The sequence below is a fragment of the Ictalurus punctatus genome, chromosome 1 (genome assembly GCF_001660625.3).
Source record: "Ictalurus punctatus breed USDA103 chromosome 1, Coco_2.0, whole genome shotgun sequence".
Classification (NCBI taxonomy): domain Eukaryota; kingdom Metazoa; phylum Chordata; class Actinopteri; order Siluriformes; family Ictaluridae; genus Ictalurus; species Ictalurus punctatus.
This window is the reverse complement of record NC_030416.2, coordinates 19,486,568-19,506,567: the sequence shown is the minus strand read 5'-3', so window position 1 is coordinate 19,506,567 and position 20,000 is coordinate 19,486,568. Positions and strand designations below refer to the sequence as shown.

At 36.2% G+C, this 20,000-nt stretch overlaps 2 protein-coding genes across 4 annotated transcripts in view; one reads left to right on the top strand and one right to left on the bottom strand.

Annotated features, from left to right (window-relative positions):
* Window positions 1–199: 199 nt before the first annotated feature.
* cblc (Cbl proto-oncogene C, E3 ubiquitin protein ligase) lies at window positions 200–16,076 on the top strand. Of its 3 annotated transcripts, XM_017474973.3 has the most exons (13): window positions 204–380; window positions 1,338–1,481; window positions 6,697–6,843; window positions 7,008–7,164; window positions 8,186–8,307; window positions 8,546–8,683; window positions 8,765–8,852; window positions 9,803–9,934; window positions 10,512–10,712; window positions 11,394–11,534; window positions 12,901–12,965; window positions 13,147–13,205; window positions 14,457–16,076. In XM_017474973.3, exons 2-13 carry the CDS (start codon window positions 1,456–1,458, stop codon window positions 14,651–14,653), a joined length of 1,473 nt encoding a protein of 490 aa, XP_017330462.1. In that variant the 5' UTR covers window positions 204–380; window positions 1,338–1,455; the 3' UTR covers window positions 14,654–16,076. The 3 variants fall into 3 exon arrangements, with proteins under 3 accessions (XP_017330455.1, XP_017330445.1, XP_017330462.1); XM_017474966.3 differs by having other exon boundaries at window positions 200–1,481; window positions 13,151–13,205; XM_017474956.3 differs by having other exon boundaries at window positions 201–1,481.
* A 322-nt stretch (window positions 16,077–16,398) lies between these two features.
* The window catches only part of tryp (trypsin), a gene marked incomplete at its 5' end in the record, with an annotated part of 4,444 nt that continues 842 nt past the window's right edge, over window positions 16,399–20,000 (bottom strand). Inside the window, 4 exon segments of the mRNA NM_001200690.1 lie at window positions 16,399–16,751; window positions 16,963–17,099; window positions 18,887–19,047; window positions 19,203–19,301. Of these exon segments, the coding sequence (NP_001187619.1) occupies window positions 16,599–16,751; window positions 16,963–17,099; window positions 18,887–19,047; window positions 19,203–19,301 (550 nt within the window). The 3' untranslated portion in view covers window positions 16,399–16,598.

The following is a 20,000-nucleotide window of genomic DNA, read 5'->3' as shown; positions in this document are numbered from 1 at the left end:
CACACACACACACACACCCCTTTTGCCTTTTGATGCATATTCCTATTATGATACTACACTCCCTCTGTCTGCCCGCTTGAGGCTTTAAGTAAACCAACCTGTTTGTCAGGCTGTTTCCTACCCGGAAACTGATCAAAGAGAGAGAGTGTGTGCGTGCGTGCGTGTGTGTGTCTGTGTGTGTGTGTGTGTGTGTGTGTGTGTGTGTGTGTGTGTGTGTGTGCGCGTGAGAGGGAGTGAGAGAGCGAGAGAGAGGTCTAGATCTGAATGAGCTACTGTCCTGTGCAGCCATACACGGAACTTTTTTGCAACACTTTTTGAGATTTAAGACAGAATCAGAGAATGAGACCACCACATGGATGCCAAATATAAAGAGCACAACTGTGAGTAAATAATGGGGTGACAGTAAAGGGGGCAATTGGCACTCTCAGTAATTCTATGTAGGAATGTACTGTATGTTGTCTTCATAGTAGTTACAAGAAGAAGGAAACTTGACTTGATGTAGACATGCATAGTTTTTCAATTAGTTGCTTTGGATCAAAATACTTTGAGAACTTTCAAGGATCTTTTAGCATTACTTTGCTTGTCGGCTTTCCTCCACACCAAGAATGTTTTTTGCACAGACTTGTCAAGCTATGACATGTGTGGAGTTAAGTTATGCAACATTGCCAAACACACTGTGAAATGTATAATTGAAAAAAGAATTAGCGTGGTAAGACAACTATTCACTTATTGTGAATTGTGTAATGTACTGCATTTGTATGGTCACCAGTGGTTGAGACAGAAACATAAAAGGTGACTTAAAAGGAAGTGGATAAAGGCAGTGCAAGAGATTTGTGGGGGGGCTACTTGATGGTTGGATGAGTAGTAGATGGCTTCATCTCATTACTTTTATGGTAGGCACTGAATGACAGGGAACAGTCTTAAAGCTAGTGTGTAACGGAAGTAACTGATATCTAGAAGCATAGAGATCATTGCAGTTCTAGACACATTCTGAATCTTGACCAGATGGGGGCTGGCTTTTGCTCCATGTGCATCTTCATTTGTAAATCAAATTGGCCAACAAGCTCATAGAGCAAGACACCCCGTCTATTCCTTTTGGCAATGGCTGGAAGTTTGATGGGATTCGTCCGAAGCCTCGAGACTGATTCAGCTAGCTCTGAATCTCAGCCACCAACATGTGCAGACTATAAACTCCTCGACAAGGTTCTAAAAAGACTGCAGAAACTGCATAGGCTGTGCACTGATCCACGGTTATGTCTAAAGAATAGCCCACCTTACCTCCCTGAGCTAGTGAGGGAGACTGTAAACCTCATGAGGGATATATGGGCTCCTTATAGAGGCTCAGTCTCAGCCGTGCCACGAGGGGACGAGGGAGAGTACCTGAGGATCCATGTCCAACACTTGCTGGATAAAACAGACAGGGCCATCCTGCTGTTCAAGGAGGGCAAAGAGAAGATGTTTGAGGAAAAGTCGAACTACAGGTGAGGTCTTTATTTGTAAAGATAATTTTTTATAAAAACAATTATTTTATTTATTTATTTATTTTTATTTATTTTTTTACAAAATTTTGTTTCCTGTGAATATAAATTCAGATTCAGAAAAGTACATACAAGAAGAATACGAAGACCATAAAGTAGTAATAATCATAAATGTTTACATAATGTATAACCACATTTATTTTAAAGATTAACACTAAAACATATTTCTAGTAACAGATAGGTAAACTACAAGATATTACACATTTGAAAGTGTTATATATCCTTTGTAAGTGAGATATAGCGATTATTATTATTTCCCCACATTTATCCATATCGCATTATTTTCAAAGTGGCTGTAACAGTCTAGTTTCTATTTATTTTTAGGAATTAAATTTTAGTTTCAATTAAGCGATTGCCTACTTGAAAAATAACATGGATATTTTTGCCTTCAGCACTAAGAGGGGGCCAAGATGCTGATCTGTTCTGAATACTAATGGTCTGTGTGAATGAGTACTGCAAGTTAGAGGCCTTTATTATGCTAACAGGGAAAACGCCCTTTTGCAGTTAAATACATGAATTAAGCTTAGAAATGTCAAATTTGCTGTGAACACTATAAGCTTGCTCGGAAATAAATAAATAAATCAGGAAATAGCAAAAATGACAAACTTAATACAGCAAATGTTTATATATGTAATGCACATTTAGCATTCAAGAGGAAAAATCAACTAAAACACTAATAAATAAATAAATGTATAAATTAAATAGATATGCGATTAATGTTGTACAATAGACCATATGTATAAAATTGCATAATTATAATGAAACAGGAACGTTATTAATATTACATAAAATATTAGAAATAATCTGATAGAAGTATAATCTAAAGAATTAAACTGAAACAATAACTGTGATTTGAATCATAATCAAATATATTCATCCATTGCCTATGCATTTGTCAACTACCGAAAAGAAGTTTGTCCCTATTCTGTCTGTATTAAAATAACCAAATGTTTCCAGACACACAGTACACATAGGAGGAGAAAATATGTAATTGTCCAGCAATATTCAAACAGTAAAATTGCATAGATGTAATACTGTTTAGCAGGGCTGGCAAGGCAGGTAAAAAAATGGACTCACTGGTCACGTCTACACTTCCACAAGCCCACACTTCTTGTTGTGGTGATATTATCAAGGGTACATCTTTTGTAACTTAAATTTTGTATCTTTCACCTGGAAACGTGAATTATTCTATACCTTTAAAAATGATTTAAGGTGTATAAATGGACCATAATATGTTTTTAGGCTAAAGCTTTAAACATACACTACATGCACCTATCTAGGTAAAAAAATATATACTAAAGGTATGAAAGGTGTTTGCTTGAGTTTGGCATTTAGAAGTGAAGCATTATCTGTATGGACAAGTTTGAACTGTATCCGTCAGTGTCTCTGGGGTGGTACCTTCCAGCATAAGCCTTTTGTACCCTTAGTAAACTGAGAAGGAGAAACACATAAGATAATAATTAAGGATAGCTGTTGTACTTTTGAAGGTCATTTTACCTTATTTGTACTTTGGGAACCAGAAATATACCTGTACAACACCTTTGTTCTGATAGTTTAGTATGGCGTCCGTGTAAAAGGGACATCTTTCTTTACATTAACCGTGTAGCCGCATTCAATAGCAACAAAATTCATAGTCATATCCACATATTACACATCACCATAAAATCTCCCTGAAATGTTTACACTGTTCAGAAAAAATAATTGGCAAAAATATAATTGCTGAGCAAATATGTAAATAATCAATTGACTTATTTTTTGGATAGCAGTAAATTGGAAAATTTATTTATTAGTATTCTTATTTTAATGCTAACTTTGTGCTTGGTATCACCAACAACAAAAAGACCCCAAAAGCCTGAAAAATCTCACTTATTGGCACAGAAGTGGTTTTGACACACCAAAGTGATTTGGAATTTATATATACTATGACTCCGGCTTATACAGGAATCACACAAGAGTTATTTAATGGACAGTAAAAGTCCTGAGCTATGACTTTTGACATGATCTGAGTTGGGACATATATCTAACGTTATATGAAGTAAGTAATTATTATTAGCTATCTATCTATATTATCAAGATTAAGAATAAGTGTTGTGACAACACACAGGAAAGTTGTCGCCTTTCAGTCTAGTCAGATAATGAATGTTGAGAAAACAAATATAGCATTTAAACACACTAAATGAACCTAAGGTGTTCAAGTAAACTAGTAAATTAATAAAGTAAATAAAGTAAAATTAGAGTTTCATAGAAAGTATTTCTTAAATTCAGTAAAGAACCCTTACTTTTTGAGAAATGCAAGGACTATAATTAATAGTAATACACGATACATTGCAGAATGGAAATTCATCTTATACTTCAAAGTTGGAAGGTTGCATGTCTTTTATATATATATATATATATATATATATATATATATATATATATATATATATATATATATATATATATATATATATATATATATATATTTTATAGGCACACACTGAGGTAACAATGACAATGGAATTTTATTTAGTTGTATTAAACATTAAATCTATGACTACAATGTTTCTTAACATAATCACATAACCAAAGCATTAACCACATTTCTTGTGTGGACCACAACTTGTGTAAAGAGATGGAGTGGAAAGAAAAGATTAAAAGAGCAAACTGATAACAGTGACTAATGGAAAATTAAGCTTTTGAAAAAGTAGCCCAGAGATAGAGGTAAACATGTGCTCATCCTGTCAGAGTGGAAAAAAAAAAATCCTCAGGCCTCAGCAGTGCTGGTTTACTGTCTGACGTTTTTTAAGATCATCAAAACTTCTCTTGAAAAAAAAACAACAAAAAAAAAACAGTCTCTTTCCTGAAGCTTTACTGACCCATGAATGACTGTGAACGGTCCATTTAATCCAACCAGCATAGAGCAAGAACCATGTGCATCACATGTAAGTGGTTTCCATTAAATGAGTGGAAAAGATAATAAGGTTTAATTAAATAAGCTTTAGATAAAGTATTATTTCATTTTGGTGACAAAAATTACAGTTGTCAATTTAAATGTACATCTAATGTTCTTTTGCTGCTTCTGTAGTTTTAATGAATGCACAAACACAGACCTAAAGTCTGTTAATAACTGACTTGCACTGTTCATGAGTTTACAGCAAAGTGAATAGGGTTGAGGGATTGTAACATATAGCAGATCAGTTTGTACGAGCAGTACAAACAGGTGCTGATATTGCCATTATAATTGTCTATGTATGGTCAGTTGCCACTGGAAAATTCCGTCAGTACACTACAAAGACTTAGGACAGGAAATGTGAAACTGTGACTTCCTGTTGGTAGTAGCTTGCATGCAGACATTTTTACAGTATGTGCTACAAAGTGTCTGTCTGTTAAGGTGTTTATCTAAATTGTAATTAAAGGTGTGTATGCAGTGCAATAACTTTTTAATGCTTTGCCTGAGCATGTATATTCATAAATACAGTAGCAAGAGAAGTATGTGGACCTTTTGGAATTTCATGGTTTTCTGCATAAATTTGTCATAAAATGTGATCTGCTCTTCATCGAAGTTAAGGGTATTGACAAATATGACGTGCCTAAAATAAAAACACAAAATAAATTCTGATCCCTCATCTCTTTATTGAACACATTCATTCAACATTCAAAATGGCAGTGGAAAAAGTAAATGAACCCTTAGAATTAATAAATGTTTGACCCCCCCTGGCAGCAATAATCTCAACCAGGCGCTTCCTGTAGCTGTGGATCAGACCTGCACATCGTTCAGGAGGAATTTTAGCCCATTCTTCCTGGCAGAACTGCTTTAGCTCTGTCATATTCTTTGGACGTCTCATGTGTATGGCTCTCTTCAAGTCAATCCATAGCATCTCTATTGGGTTGAGGTCTGGGCCCTGACTCTGGCCACTCCAAACGGCGGATTTTGTTTTTCTGAAACCATTCTGTTGTGACTTGCTCCGGTGTTTTGGGTCGTTGTTCTGTTGCATCACCCAACTTCTACACAGTTCCAGCTGATGTACAGACATTCTCACATTATCCTGCAGAATTGTCTGATATACTGGGAATTCATCTTCAGCTCAATGATTACAAGCTAGCCAGGCCCTGTTGCAGCAAAGGAGGCCCAAATCATGATGTTTCCTCAACCATACTTGACGGTTGGAATGATGTTTTCATCATGATATGATATGTCCTTTCTACACTAGATGTAGTGCTGTGTGGTTTTTCCAAACATTCTGCCAATACCGCTGTGGAGTGTCAGTGTACACTTTTGCAAACTTCAGGCATGCAGCAATATTCTTTTTAGTAAGCAGTGGCTTCCTTCGTGGTGTCCTGCCGTAGATACCCTGCTTGGTCAATGTTTTACGTATTGTAGACGCATGAACAGAGATGTTATCCAGTTCCAATGATGCTTTCAAATCTTTGGCTGTCATTCGGGGTTGTTTCTTTACCTAATTGATGAGTCTTCGTTGTGCTCTTGGTGTCATTTTGACTGGGCACCCACTTCTTGGTAGAGTAGCAACAGTCCCAAAGTGTCTCCATTTGTAAAATGTTTGCCTAACTGTTTCTAAAGTCTTTGAAATCACTTTGTAACCCTTTCCAGCTTTATGTAAATCAACAATTCTTGATCGTAGATCTTCTGAAAGCTCTTTTTGGCGAGGCATGGCTCACATAAGCATATGCTTCTTGTGCAGAGCAAACTCCAAAAGTTTGAGGGGTTTTTATCAGTCAAAGTAGCTGTAGTCCACACCTCCAAACTCATTTTCTTAACGAGACACCAGGTGTGCTAAAACCTGACTCCAATTAACTTTTTTCAGGTCATTAACTCAAGGATTCACATACTTTTTCCACAAGTACTATGAGGATTTTTTGGTTGTTCTCAATAAAGACATGAAAGATCAGAATTTTTTTTTGTGTTATTATTTTAGACACATTATATTTGTTAATACCCTTGACTTAGATGAAGGTCAGATCACATTTTATGACAAATTTGTGCAGAAAACCATGAAATTCCAAAAGGTTCACATACTTTTTCTTGCCACTGTATGTGGATAACAATTCTTTTCATTAGAGAACTTTCACATTTGCTTTATTTTGAATGAATAAAAAAGTAAAGTCAAATAATTAGTCGGTCCAACTTAATTCATTATGTTACGTGCTGCTCTTTCAGGAGAAACTTGATAAAGCTGTCTTTGCTGTTCAGTCATATGCTGTGGGAACTACGAGCTATATTTCCAGGTGGCCAATTTCAGGGAGATACCTATAACCTGACCAAGACAGAGGCAAAAGAGTTCTGGAGGAAGATATTTGGACACAAGTGGGTGAATGTAGCCATAAATACTGTACAGATTTCATATATTCATAGACTGCTTTCAAAAGTATGGTTATTCAATAATTTTGTGTCTTTCATGCAGTTCATATGTTTGTGTGCTTTCCATATGCAAAAGATTAGATTTTCTCCTTGATCTGTTTCACATTCAGGTGCATAGTTAAGTGGAGTTTGTTTAAGCAGCATTTGAAAAATGCTCACAATTTTGAAGAGGGAATGGAGGCCATGGCTCTGAAATCAACAGTTGACCTCACTTGTAATGATCATGTTTCTATCTTTGAGTTTGACATCTTCACCAGACTGTTTCAGGTACTTGCATTGGATGAAACCATTTGAAAATGGAATTTCACTGTTGGATTTTCTCTGGGAAATACAGACAAAATACCTGGGAAGAGACTTCATTATGAAAACCCTTCATAGGGTCAAATTGTAAATGTAAAAAATGTAAGATTATGACATTTTAAAGATTGGCTACCACCAATTGCAAAAAATGTTGTATTCCATTTTCACTGAAAGATGCCCTACCTACATTTACATTTATTACCTAATCTATTTATGGAAAAACATTACTGGCAAATTTTAAAGATAGATAAATTTAGAATTGGAAATGTGTTATCACTTTGATTATCAACCACATCAGTCTCTGTTACATCAACTGAGATCACTCGTGGCTTTTCACCTCCTTGTTGTCATCTCTTCACTCGACGGTAAACTGTACATGCTAACATTGGTGAGGAAATAATCGCTCGCTTAGTCAATCAATTTAGGCTTTTGCTGTGTGGCGCAGGTGTATCGTGATCACAAACTAATTATTAAGCTTATGTTTGTTTCACTATGATATATACAGTACACAAGTATACAAGTATACAGTATACAAACGTGATCAGATTATCACGCTTAGTTAGCAAGGCTTTAGACATCTGTAGCCAGACTGTCTGCATTTACCAGTCAAAAAAAGCAAGTCTAGAGCCAAAGCATGGTTAAAAAGTAGCCTAGATTTCCATACTGATTTGGTAAAATATATTTATATCTTCTTAAAGTAGACATGTCATTGTATATTACTGGCAAAGAAACCCCTCAGTTTTGGTTAAACCCGATTTTTTGTCATGTTGATTGGATTTTCATGACCACTACACAAAAATCACATCAAACTGCAATATTAGAATATCATATATACTATACATTTAAGGAAATAATAGTGTTGATACTGTAGGATGTTTTCACATCACATTCAGTTTAGTTGGACCTACTTTTATATCTTTCCTTTCAGTTTCACTGAAACATTTCTTAGCAAGATCATAAGCATGTTAAATGTCTTGTTTTGTCTCAGCCATGGTCAACACTGCTGAGGAACTGGAATCATTTAGCAGTGACTCACCCAGGTTACATGGCCTTTCTCACTTATGACCAAGTACAAGCCAGACTGGAACACCACAGACATCGTCCTGGCAGGTTCGATGATACTAGCACAAAGAAAATCCTTTGTAATTATCTGGATATCTGCATGAATGCCTCAAAAATATTATCTACTCTACATCTAAGCCATAATAACAAATAAAAATGTCTTATTTAACAAACACCACACAACTTTTCAAATGGCCTTCTTACCATATCTCATTCTTTGTGTAATATGAAGCAGTAAATATTTTTCACTAACTAGGCTCTGACTTGACATTTTCTGTGTTTTTAGCTACATCTTTCGTCTCAGCTGCACCAGAATGGGCCAGTGGGCGATTGGTTATGTGACCCACGATTGCAGTGTTATACAAACCATTCCAGAGAATACACCTCTGTACCAGGCTCTAATACAAGGCTTCAGACAGGGAGTGTGGGTGCATATTAGAGAATTCATAAAGCAGAAATTCAAATATCAGAATAATATGATAATTTTGAATGTGTGTGGTTGCAGCTACTTGTACCCAAATGGACGTGATGTGAACCCTGATCTCACTGCTCTGTGTTTGCCATCTCAGAAGGGTCGCATTAAAGTCACAGAGGTAATAATTACAAGTTCAAATTGTGGAGAGTGACAATGACAATTGAATTGAATGTTATTAGTTCTGTTGTTGTCAACACATGGAGCCAAAAACAAAAAACCCAGAGTTCAGGCTTAAACTGACATGTTCAGGTATGTAAACGTATTCATTTGAACAGCCGATATAATTTGCTACATTACAAGTAAGATAAAAGAAAGTTACTTCCCCTATACAATCTGTAGATTTTGTGGTAGTATAAATACTGTTAATTCCTCTTTTTACTTTGTAAGTTCTCAGAAGTTGAGGTCAGCAATAGTTCATTTGCCTATGTGTTAAAATTAATCCCGTAATTACACATCCTTCTCCACAAGAAGGAGGTTTTTGTTAAAAGATTGCTGTTCTGTTTAAAGCTTGATTTATGAGGCATATCAAACCGCACCCCCCGCGAACGACTTGTTTTTCAATTCCACCTATGTGGTTGAAAATAAATGACCCATATCCGTGTAGAAGTAAGGTGGATCCCCTTGGTTTAATGTGTTTCAAAATGCTGTAAGAATAAAGAAATATTGTTGTTGAATGGTATGTTACATGAGCATAATTATAAGAGCTACAGAAACAATTTCCTTGTTAACAATATTTGAAACAGTGTAAAAAAAAAAAAAAGAAATCAAACCAGTTTGAACTCTTGTGACTGATGATGCCACATTACCTAGCAGAACTGAGAGGCACTGTGGGATAGAAAATGCCATTGATTTATATGTTCAATTACTGTACTTCATGTCTTTGATCAGTGTCAGAATGAATCCATGGATGTGAATTGAGTGAAGAGATCATGAGATTCGTTTTTTTTTTTTTTCATTTTAAAATACTTGCTTGCCATTTCGATAGTAATAATGTAATTCTCTCTCTCTCTCTCTCTCTCTCTCTCTCTCTCTCTCTCTCTGACTCTCTCTTGTTCTTTGTCTGAGCAGGAGCAATATGAGTTATACTGTGAAATGGGCAGCACATTTCAGCTGTGTAAGATTTGTACAGAGAGAGAAAAGGACACACGCATTCAGCCCTGTGGACATCTGCTTTGCAGGCCCTGTCTCCTCGGCTGGCAGGTATTCAATCTCATTCTGATCTAGCCAGTTATTCATGAAAACAGCATTTTTTTTTACACAATGGAGACTGTGTATATTGAAAAAGACAACACAGAACATAATTTAGATTAGAAGAAACATCTAATAATAAACATTTAAACATTTTATTTAGCACATGAAACAGTTTTTGTAGCTGTGTGTGTGTGTGTGTGTGTGTGTGTGTGTGTGTGTGTGTGTGTGTGTGTGTGTGTGTGTGTGTGTGTGTGTGTTTACATCCTTTGCCACACCCAACAAAGTGTCATTTTCATTTTCAAGCCTGAAAGCAAATTATGCATTCATGGTGTTTTTTTAGAACAGCATTTTCCCATGAACTTGTCATTCTGCATGGTAGCACATCTCCGAATTACATGAAAAATAGTTACCATGCCTCAAATGAAGTTTACGTAATGTCCTAATTAACTTCCCTTGCTGATATTGTGCAATAGACCGACATCTTTATAACAGGAAAAGGAAGTGCTTGTGTTTAATCTCATCTCTTCTGTCCAGTTGCTTGATGTATGTTGCTTGTATATGTGTTACATTATCACCCCACCCACAGAAGTCAGATGCACACACCTGCCCTTACTGCCGCTGTGACATTAAAGGGACAGAGTCCATCCTTGTCGAGCCATATCGGCCCGCAAGAGACACCACAGTCGGAAGAAGAGAAGAAGATGAGGAAGATGATGATGACGACGATGATGATGACGACCATGAAGATGTGGAACTAGTCATGAAAAAACTGGCTGCCATGAAAAGGGTGAGAGTTGCATAAATTTAAATATTCTGTATATCACCTGCATAGTTTATAGACAAGTCTTTGAAAATCGATCATTAAACACATTTAACAAATGTTTGTGGCAAAACCTATATCAGATTGCTCAGACATGTTTTCAACATAACTTGGTTTATGTTCTTGAGGTACCGAGACACTGCTTACACATGCTTCTTTCATGCATGTTACATATGAATCATGTCCTGATTAAGAGTTTGACCACATGAATTTACTCTTGTAGTCAAATCTGTCTGTAGTTAGCAGATGTACCACAGGAAATATGCAAAATAGCTTATAATACTTGGCAACCAACTTCCTGTACACTTATTTTTCAGTTTCCAGTTATTCTATGCAAAGGTTACTTGGTCTATCTACTTCCCATAAAGGTGCTATATTTGTTACATATATTTGTATATTTGTGCGATTAGTTGATTTATTGTGGTATATTTGGAGGACTTTGATTGTCAAATATGTCTAGATTAAACATTTATATTTACACTTGTATAACATCTGGCTTAAATGTGCCTCCCCCTAAAGTGGTTTGAGTGATCAAATTGCAGTTGTTCTAAAGCCAAAACAACTGTGTTTTATGTAATAATTCAGAGATTTGAGTTGAATTCTGATAATCCCAAGTTTTTTAATTACACTTCCCACCTGCCATAACAGGCATCACAAGAGGAGTATCAGGTTCCTAGTTCCAGTTTAGCACCTCCTCCACTTCCACCAAAGCAGAACATGTCCTCCCCATGCCTATCTCCCAAACCACACATCGGTCCTTCCAGGCTGGTTAAAGGTCACAGAAACTCAGTGAGTGTCTTTTTTGCTGTCAGTCAACTATATTATTGTTGTAACAGTTGCCACATACTTATTTAACTTAGAATTGAATGTCATAGTTATATGGCTACAGTAGTATGGTTACAGTAGTATTATTAATAGTAATTATTTTATAACAACAATTACAATGTATCAATACGTATTTCAGTTGCCTTAAATAAAATTACAGATCTTCTTTATGTAGCCTAGCATATTTATAAAATGATGTCTGTTAAAGCATATAGCATAGGCCAGTAGTTCTCAACCAGGGGGGCGCAAAACACAGACAGGGCATAATTTGGATACTCTGTGTATTTTATTGCTTTTCAAATAGGATGTGCATAAATGAAAAACCCCGTGTTCCCTCTCCCTTTTATCTAGCTGTCAGTGCAGACCAGTGTTGCCAACTTGCGACTTCTCAGACCCCTTTAGTTACTTCCCCCCCACCCCCCCAAAAAAGAAAAGCGCCTAGCGACAAATCTAGCGACTTTTTAGACAAACCTTAGCAACTTTCCAAATGTCGGCAGTAATGTCCTGCAAGTGCGAGGTCTTGCTTTCCCACTGCACTTTCACCTCTCTCTGCGTCTGCTCTGTTCAGTGAGTGGCTGAGAGCCAGAGCAGTACATCCCGGTGATCACACGGCAACTGACACGGAAGTGAATGTAAAAAGAAACAAGCGCAGGTGTCCCACTAATTGATTAACAAGGTCATGGGTAACGAGACGCGCCCTTCCTCCCAATTTACATCATTCTTATTTGAATGTTTTAGAATGCAAGACGAATGCACATGAAAATAGTAATAATAAAAAAAAATAATAGTCCACGTTATTACAGCCTAGTTCCCTTGTTCATAGTAGTTATAGTGTTAAGAAACATTTTTGATAAATCATGTTCCATGCCTGTCTCTCACATAGTTTTATAAAAGTTATTTTAAAAAATCACAAAAGTTATGAAAAGTAATTAAAAAAGTACAAAAGCAAAAAAATAAAAAATAAAATAATAATAATAATAAAAAAATCTATCTATCTATCTATCTATCTATCTATCTATCTATCTATCTATCTATCTATCACAGATTATAGATTAGGTTATATATAGATAGATTTTATATAGAATAGATAATCATTATACCTGGTCTCCTGCAATATGGGGGGAGGGGCATGCCACATTATAGGAGAGTCTTGGGGTGGCTTTAGTTAAAAAAGGTTGGGAAACACTGGCATAAACCAATGCCAATGAATGTTAAAAAGCCTTATACCTGGAACAGTAAATGTGACCTAACTGAATATCAGTGTGTGAAACAGCCTGCATACAATTTTTGTAGGTACTTCGTTCATATAAATACTATTTGTTCTCTGTAGAGTACCTGTAGCAATGTGCCACATACAGAAAACCATCTATATCAGACAGAGGAAACCTCAAACAGGTAAAAAGAAAAAAACATTTTGCTTAAATCTGAGACTACCATCTCATTTCCTTACTTTCCTTATTTTTCTATAGTTTTCACCTTATTGTCTTATCTATAATTTAAGGGATAAATATATTTCTAAGTAAATATTTATAAGTATTACAATATTTTCTCACTATTTTGTTCTCTTTCTCTGAAGACAGCTGCAGCGTGATGCTGAGCAGAGCCATACATCACTCTCCCAGTCAGGTAGAAAAGGTATCTACCTCTCTGTCTCTACAATTGAATGCAATCTTTCACACCTCTCTATAGTTTCTGAGTGACTGAGTAGACAGAAATTATCAAAGGACATGAAAGAAGGTAAGGTAAAGGGTGTTAGACAGTCATGTTCAGAACGGAGGCTACCCTTTTGAACAAAAATATTTTCATAATTAATATCGTATCATGCACTATTCAGTTCATACTGGATTTTGTGGAGTTTCTTTTGTGATTGTTGCGGCCACAAATGATTGCTTTTGCTGCGGGTTTTTCACTTTTTTCTGCAAAACTACTTGAACTGTCGAGATTGCAATCCCATGAAATTGTTTTGCACTGTCTTTTGCAGTGATGTTTGTTGATAAATGAGACCATTTAGCTGTACGTACATTCAGTGCATGTGAATTGAAGGGGGCTTTGGCTGAACGTGCATTATGATGACGTCACATGGCATGTTGTGATGACGTCACATGACGTGACTTGGCCAAAATCTGCAGTGATTTTGAAAAATTGAAAACTCCTGTGAATATTGCGCAATTTGCTTGATTTTGTTAATTTATGTCATCGCAAAATCTCGGCGGGACTAAATATTTGACCATTTTTGTTACTTTGGTAAAAAAGGAATATTTCTGATACCCACTAAATGTCTTGTCAGTATTTTTCATCACCAATACATTAAGAAAGTACAAATAATATAATAGATTTGTCCATATTAAAAGTCTGAAATTGCTATAGTGGAACTTTAATCAGGCTTGTGTAAAACAACATAATGAAATTTTTCTGTATGCCTTGATATTTCAATCAAACATTTTCTGTCTTTGGTTAATGTCTTTGGTTTCCTCTATAAACACATTATACACCACATAATTCATGCTTTACTGTATAATTCTGCACATTAAGTAGTATGCACATAATGCAAACTTTTCCTCCAGGCCTTTATACTAACTGAACATTCAGACGCAGATTATTTAGGGCAGACTATTGTCAATGAGCGTGAATTCTGTTTGATGAAATGCTAGATGCTTATCGATAAAATAATGACTAGAAAAGTAAGCCATTATACTGTATATTCTACATCATATACCATAATATGCCTGTTATTTCCAAGTATTTCTAATGGCCTTGAATTACACTTGTCAACTCATCAATAGCATACACGAATCCTACCAGAACCGATTCGTTGTGTGAAACATTTTAAGTTGTTTTTATGAAAAAGGTATGACTACATAATCCTTTCACTTTTTTCTTTTTCAGGTTTAGCCCCATGGTCAGGGCCTGCGCATTCAGGAAAAAAGAAGAAAGAGAAAAGAAGGGAGGAGGTGGAGGACAGGAGCAATTTGGAAACAGATTTGCTAGCACAAAGTCAAAAAAGCTCTCAGAGACAGAGACAGCTCTCATCTTTGACATTCCTGGAGGATATCAACATAGACATGAGTATAACGAAAAACTGAAATATGATCTCTACACTGTAAAAAAAAAAAAAAAAAAAAAAAAAGTTTATGTAACACAAACCAACCCATTTTTAACGTAACAATTTATATGCCCAGACTGTTACATAAGCAGACTGTACTTGTATCAGTGTACGTTTCATGAATAAATACCATAATTGTTACATTATGCTACATTACAATAGAATGTTGTTGAATGATCCTTCATTTTTTTCTGGTCAACATTAAAATGGATTTTATTTCTAATAATCTTATTTGAAAAAAAAGTTATTTGATTATTTTTAAACGTTAGTGCAAGGTTTCAACAGGGCTCTCTCTCTCTCTCTCTCTCTCTCTCTCTCTCTCTCTCTCTCCCTCTCTCTCTCTCTCTTTCTGTATGTGTGGGTGGTTTTGCAAATGTCAGTGTTTCAGGGAAAAATGGCTGTAGCTATAGAACATTGCTGATATGTGGGGTATGGCAACCACAGCTGAGAGCATTTAACCATAAAATACATGTAAAATACAACCTACATTAAAATTATGTTTAATGCACAGTAATACAGCATATTTAATGGTAATACTCTGAAAGCAACACAAAGGTTGGCTGTTAATTGTACAGCAAAAATCTGACCTTCAATTTACAGTAGTGCCATTTTTAAAAAAAATCATGCGTTACTGCTAATATCCAATGGTTATTTATCGTTAAATATACAGACAGGGTCTATTTCACTTCATCGCAATAAACTGCACTACCACATATTTTTCTCGCAACCACAGTTGTCAGTTATTTTACAGTAAATTTAACTGATTTTACAGTGTACATAGAGGAAACACTCTAACTTTCATTAGACCAGATTTAAGAAAATATACCTCAAAATATTTCATAAAAATATAAGAAACAAAAAAGAGACATTCTGCCTCATTCCATCTGAAGTAGAAGCATGTACATACTGACATGTGTTAGACAATATGCAATTTGAAATATTGAAGTGTGTAGATTATGCAATGTAATAAGTAAACTAAACAGAAAGGAAACTAAAAAATATTGTGTCATATCACACCAAAAAAGTGACTACAATTCCCATCCTGCACTGCGGCCTACAAACATGACCTTCATGGACCGCAATTCCCAGAACACACCTTCATTCTAATCTCGCACTCCGGCATTCAATTTACACTCACAATCACACAACCAATATAAGAGACTGTTCAAACACTTAGTCTTTGTGAAGTATACGATCAGTTGCCTTATCTCTGTCGTTACCAAGCCTTATATCGTGTCTGTTTATTCTGGTGTTTTGACCCTGCTTACGTTTACGACTTTGTCTCTTTGCCCTCCCCGGTTGTGCTGTTTGCCTGATCACTTGACCTCTGCATGTTCATGATTATTGTCTTCTGCCTTATCCTTTGGACTTGTTGTTTGATTAAACTGCCATACCTGCACTTACGTCTGTCTCAGCCTCCATTACATGACTTATTGTGTATGAGAGTAAATCTAAATTTATATTGAGAGAATCCAAAATGGAAAATAAAGGCTTTTTGTGCAAGGCAACTGTCGTCAACATCCATCTACATTGCCTCAAATAACGTACCTGTAAAAATATCAGCTATATCAATTTTTTTTAAAAAGGGTTAATAAGAGAGAGGCAAAGTATTCTACTTTCTAGAATCTAGTATCTAGAAATACTGTTAACTAGACCATGCATTTTTCTGGTTTCATAGCAATAACTTACTGTACAAGTCAGTTAGGAGTTAAAAACTCAAGTCACTGTAACAGCAGGGTGTTTTTATTCATGTATCCCAATTCTATCTCATCATTTTTTTCTGATGAGTGAGTGGGAACAGAAAAAACAGCACAGAGAATTCCCACAATCATGCAGGATGACACATTGGTGGAAACGAGTGAGAGGCAGACAATGAAATAAAGAGTGTGATGGGGACCAAAAGCAGTTAGAATAAAAAAGAAACTCTAAGGGTTTGCGGCCATGACGTCTTTGATCCAATAGAGGAACTCGCACACTTTGACATAGACACCGGGGAAGCCTGGTTGGCCACAGCCTTGGCCCCAAGAGACCAGCCCATGCACCGCTCCATAGCATACCAGCGGACTGCCTGCATCTCTCTGACAAAGACATCCAAGATCACATTCAATTTTATTCTCATTCAATCATTTGTAGATGTGAACAAATGTGACTTCAGTATTCTGACTCTAACATGACATAGATCCATAAATTAAAGTGTTCAAGTTTAAAAAACACTATTTGTCTTGTGAAGTCTGCCATCAGCTTTATGCAGGTACATTTTTATACTGAAGAAAGACTGTATGTACGTACAGAGCAGGCATCCTTGCCACCTTCCTTATGGCCAGCACACACCATTCTACGAGTCAGCATACCAGGATAAGACCTCTCACACTCCTGCTCACCCACAATTGGGACATCAGCACATTGAAGACGAAATGGCATGAATACTGTTTAGAGATAAAGGGGAAAAATGCAGACTGGTTGATCATATGTGCAGACTATATGAAAAAACCTCTTCCTGAAGATGTGCACATATTGTAGAGTCATCATCCCACACTGAATAAATGTTACGGTAATTGCTAATTAATTAAAAACATATATTTGAAGTAATAAAAATATGCAGCGCAACCCTATTACATGGAATATATCAATATCAGTGGTATATGCTTTCAAACCAGCTTATAGTCATGTGAAAAAATAAGTACATCCTATGGAATTTAAAATTTTTTTTATTCATTTATTTATTTATTTATTTTACATATTTGGACAAGCAAACATTTGATCCTCTTTGACACAGTGCCTATTAATAAAGTTGATGTACTTGAACAAAAAAAAAAGGAAAATGAGCTTTTCATTTATCCAACAGAAATATCAACAGATATTTTCTGTGGAAAAAGTAAATACACCCTTGGACTCAGAAGCTAGTATTGCCCCCTTTAGCAGAAATAACTTCTTGTATGTGCTTTGCATAATTGTCCACCAGTCTCTGACATCAGATTGCTGGAATTTTTGTCTTCCATGCAATATTCTTTCAGTTGCAAGATGTTTGAGGGTTTTCTTGCATGTTCCACCCATTTCAAATCCCCACACATCATTTGAATGGGATTCAAATCCGGGCTTTGACTAGGCCCTTCCATAACCCTCCATTTCTTCTTTTTGTACCATTCCTTGGTGGATTTGTTAGTGTGTTTAGGATCATTATCCTGTTGAAAGGTCCACTTTCAGTTCAACTTCAACTTTCAGACAGATGGCCTCACAATATCTTCAAACACTCTTTGATATGATGCAGAATTCATAGCTGAATCAATGAATGCAATCTGTCCTTCCCTGAAACAGCGAAACGACCCCAAACCCTAACATTTCCACCCTAACATTTCCACAATTGGTATGAGAAGCTTCTCCTGAAAAGCTGGGTTTGGTCAGCGCCAAACATATCTGCTGTCACTGTGGCCAAACAACTCTATCTTTGATTTGTCTGTCCAGAGCACATTATTCAAAAAGGCCTGGTCTTTGCCTATATGCTCATTGGCAAACTGTAGTCTTGCTGTAATGTTCTTTTTAGACAGCAAAGGCTTTTTCTTGGCATGTCTCCCATGCAAGTCAAATTTGTACAATCTGTTTCTGATTGGAGAAGCATGCACTTTGACACCAACAGGTGCAAGACTTACTAGCACACCCTGTGATGAAATTTTGGGGTCTTTGGAGACTTCTTTTTGCATCAGATGGTCTGCCCTTGGGTTGATGACTGGATGACTGTATTTGGGACGGCCAGTCCTGGACAAATTGGCAGTCATTTGAAATTTGAATAATTTGGAGATCTTTTTAAATCCCTTGCCAGACTCATAGGCATCCACAACCTTTTTACTGAAGGCCTTACAGAACTCTTTAGATCTTGTCATGATGACACCACACACCTCAATAACAAAGGCAACACCAGACAGTGGATATGAGAGGGGTATAAATAAGACAGGTTCCACCTGCACTCCCTAAGCAGCTTCTAATCACTGGCAACCAGGTGTCACCCACTGACACCTGATTCTAATTTTATGGATTTTGGGACCCATGTGACTGATCTGTTTTTTATATGTTAATATAAATTACTACAACATGTCATTTTTATGTGTCATTTGATTGTGTGTCACATGACTGTATAATAGTATATATTATTTTAATACTATTTGTCAACTACTTCTAGTACAGTTTAGAATTAATGAATGAATGTGGATGATCTTACAGGTATCAGCATAAAGAGACCCCCAACCAGAGACAGTACAGGGCATTCCGTCATAGGGACAGCCAGATGGCAGAGATATTGGCTGCACCGCATTAGTCACTTTCACTGGGTGGAACAGCTTAATTAGCATAATATCATAGTCCAGAGTCTTGTAGTCATAGCTAGTGACAAGACAGGATAGGGGACAATTTTAGACATGTACTACATTCATAGTCTTCTTATGATTTTATTGTGATAGAAGACATATGTTATATAATATAGTAATAACAACTGTCCAAGAATCTGTTGCTGTAGAAAAAAAAAAAAAAGTACTTGCTTGGGGTGCCAGATAATATTTTCTATCTTCAGAAGCTGCTCAGTTCCCTCAAACACACGCACATCATGATCTCCCAAAATGAGCTGCATGCTGTAAGGACTTAAAAAAAGAGAATAAAGATAAAGATAAAGCATGTCAAATTAAGATCCTGGAGCCTTCATGTGCATGCAAATTAATTTAACACATACAAATGACTAATACAAAAGTTTAACCAAATAACAAACAAAAAAACCCAACAACAACATACACCTGATAAAAGATGTAAGAATAGCACAACTATACCTATAAAACCATTTAAGCAGTATGTGCTAGCTTTCAAAACAAAGTATGTTTTAAGAGCAACATAAGGCTCTGGTGTTCTAAATAGATCAGATGGTCCATATCATTTACAAAAACTGCCAATAAGTCATGATAAGCCTGACACTGATTCTATCAAAGACCTCAAAACAACTGCCAATTATGGAGTTGACAGTAGTATGGGAAGAACAGAGCCTCTGGATGGATTTAGATCAGGATGGCTAATCCGACGTTGAATGCTGCTGGGATACAAACTGGCATCTGTTCAACTCCAGCTGAGTCACATGAGTGAGGGTTTCTGCTGTTGGAAGATCTGAAACACCTGATTACCTGTGAGAACATCACTGATGATGCATCCCTGTGCAACCTACGATGTATTTTCTTATCAAAAACATAAAATTTATGGATGGTCAAGACTGCATTAACAAAAAGGACTACAGTTGCAAGTACACAATTATTCATAATTAACTCACTATACAGTCCTATTCAAGGAGGGTAATT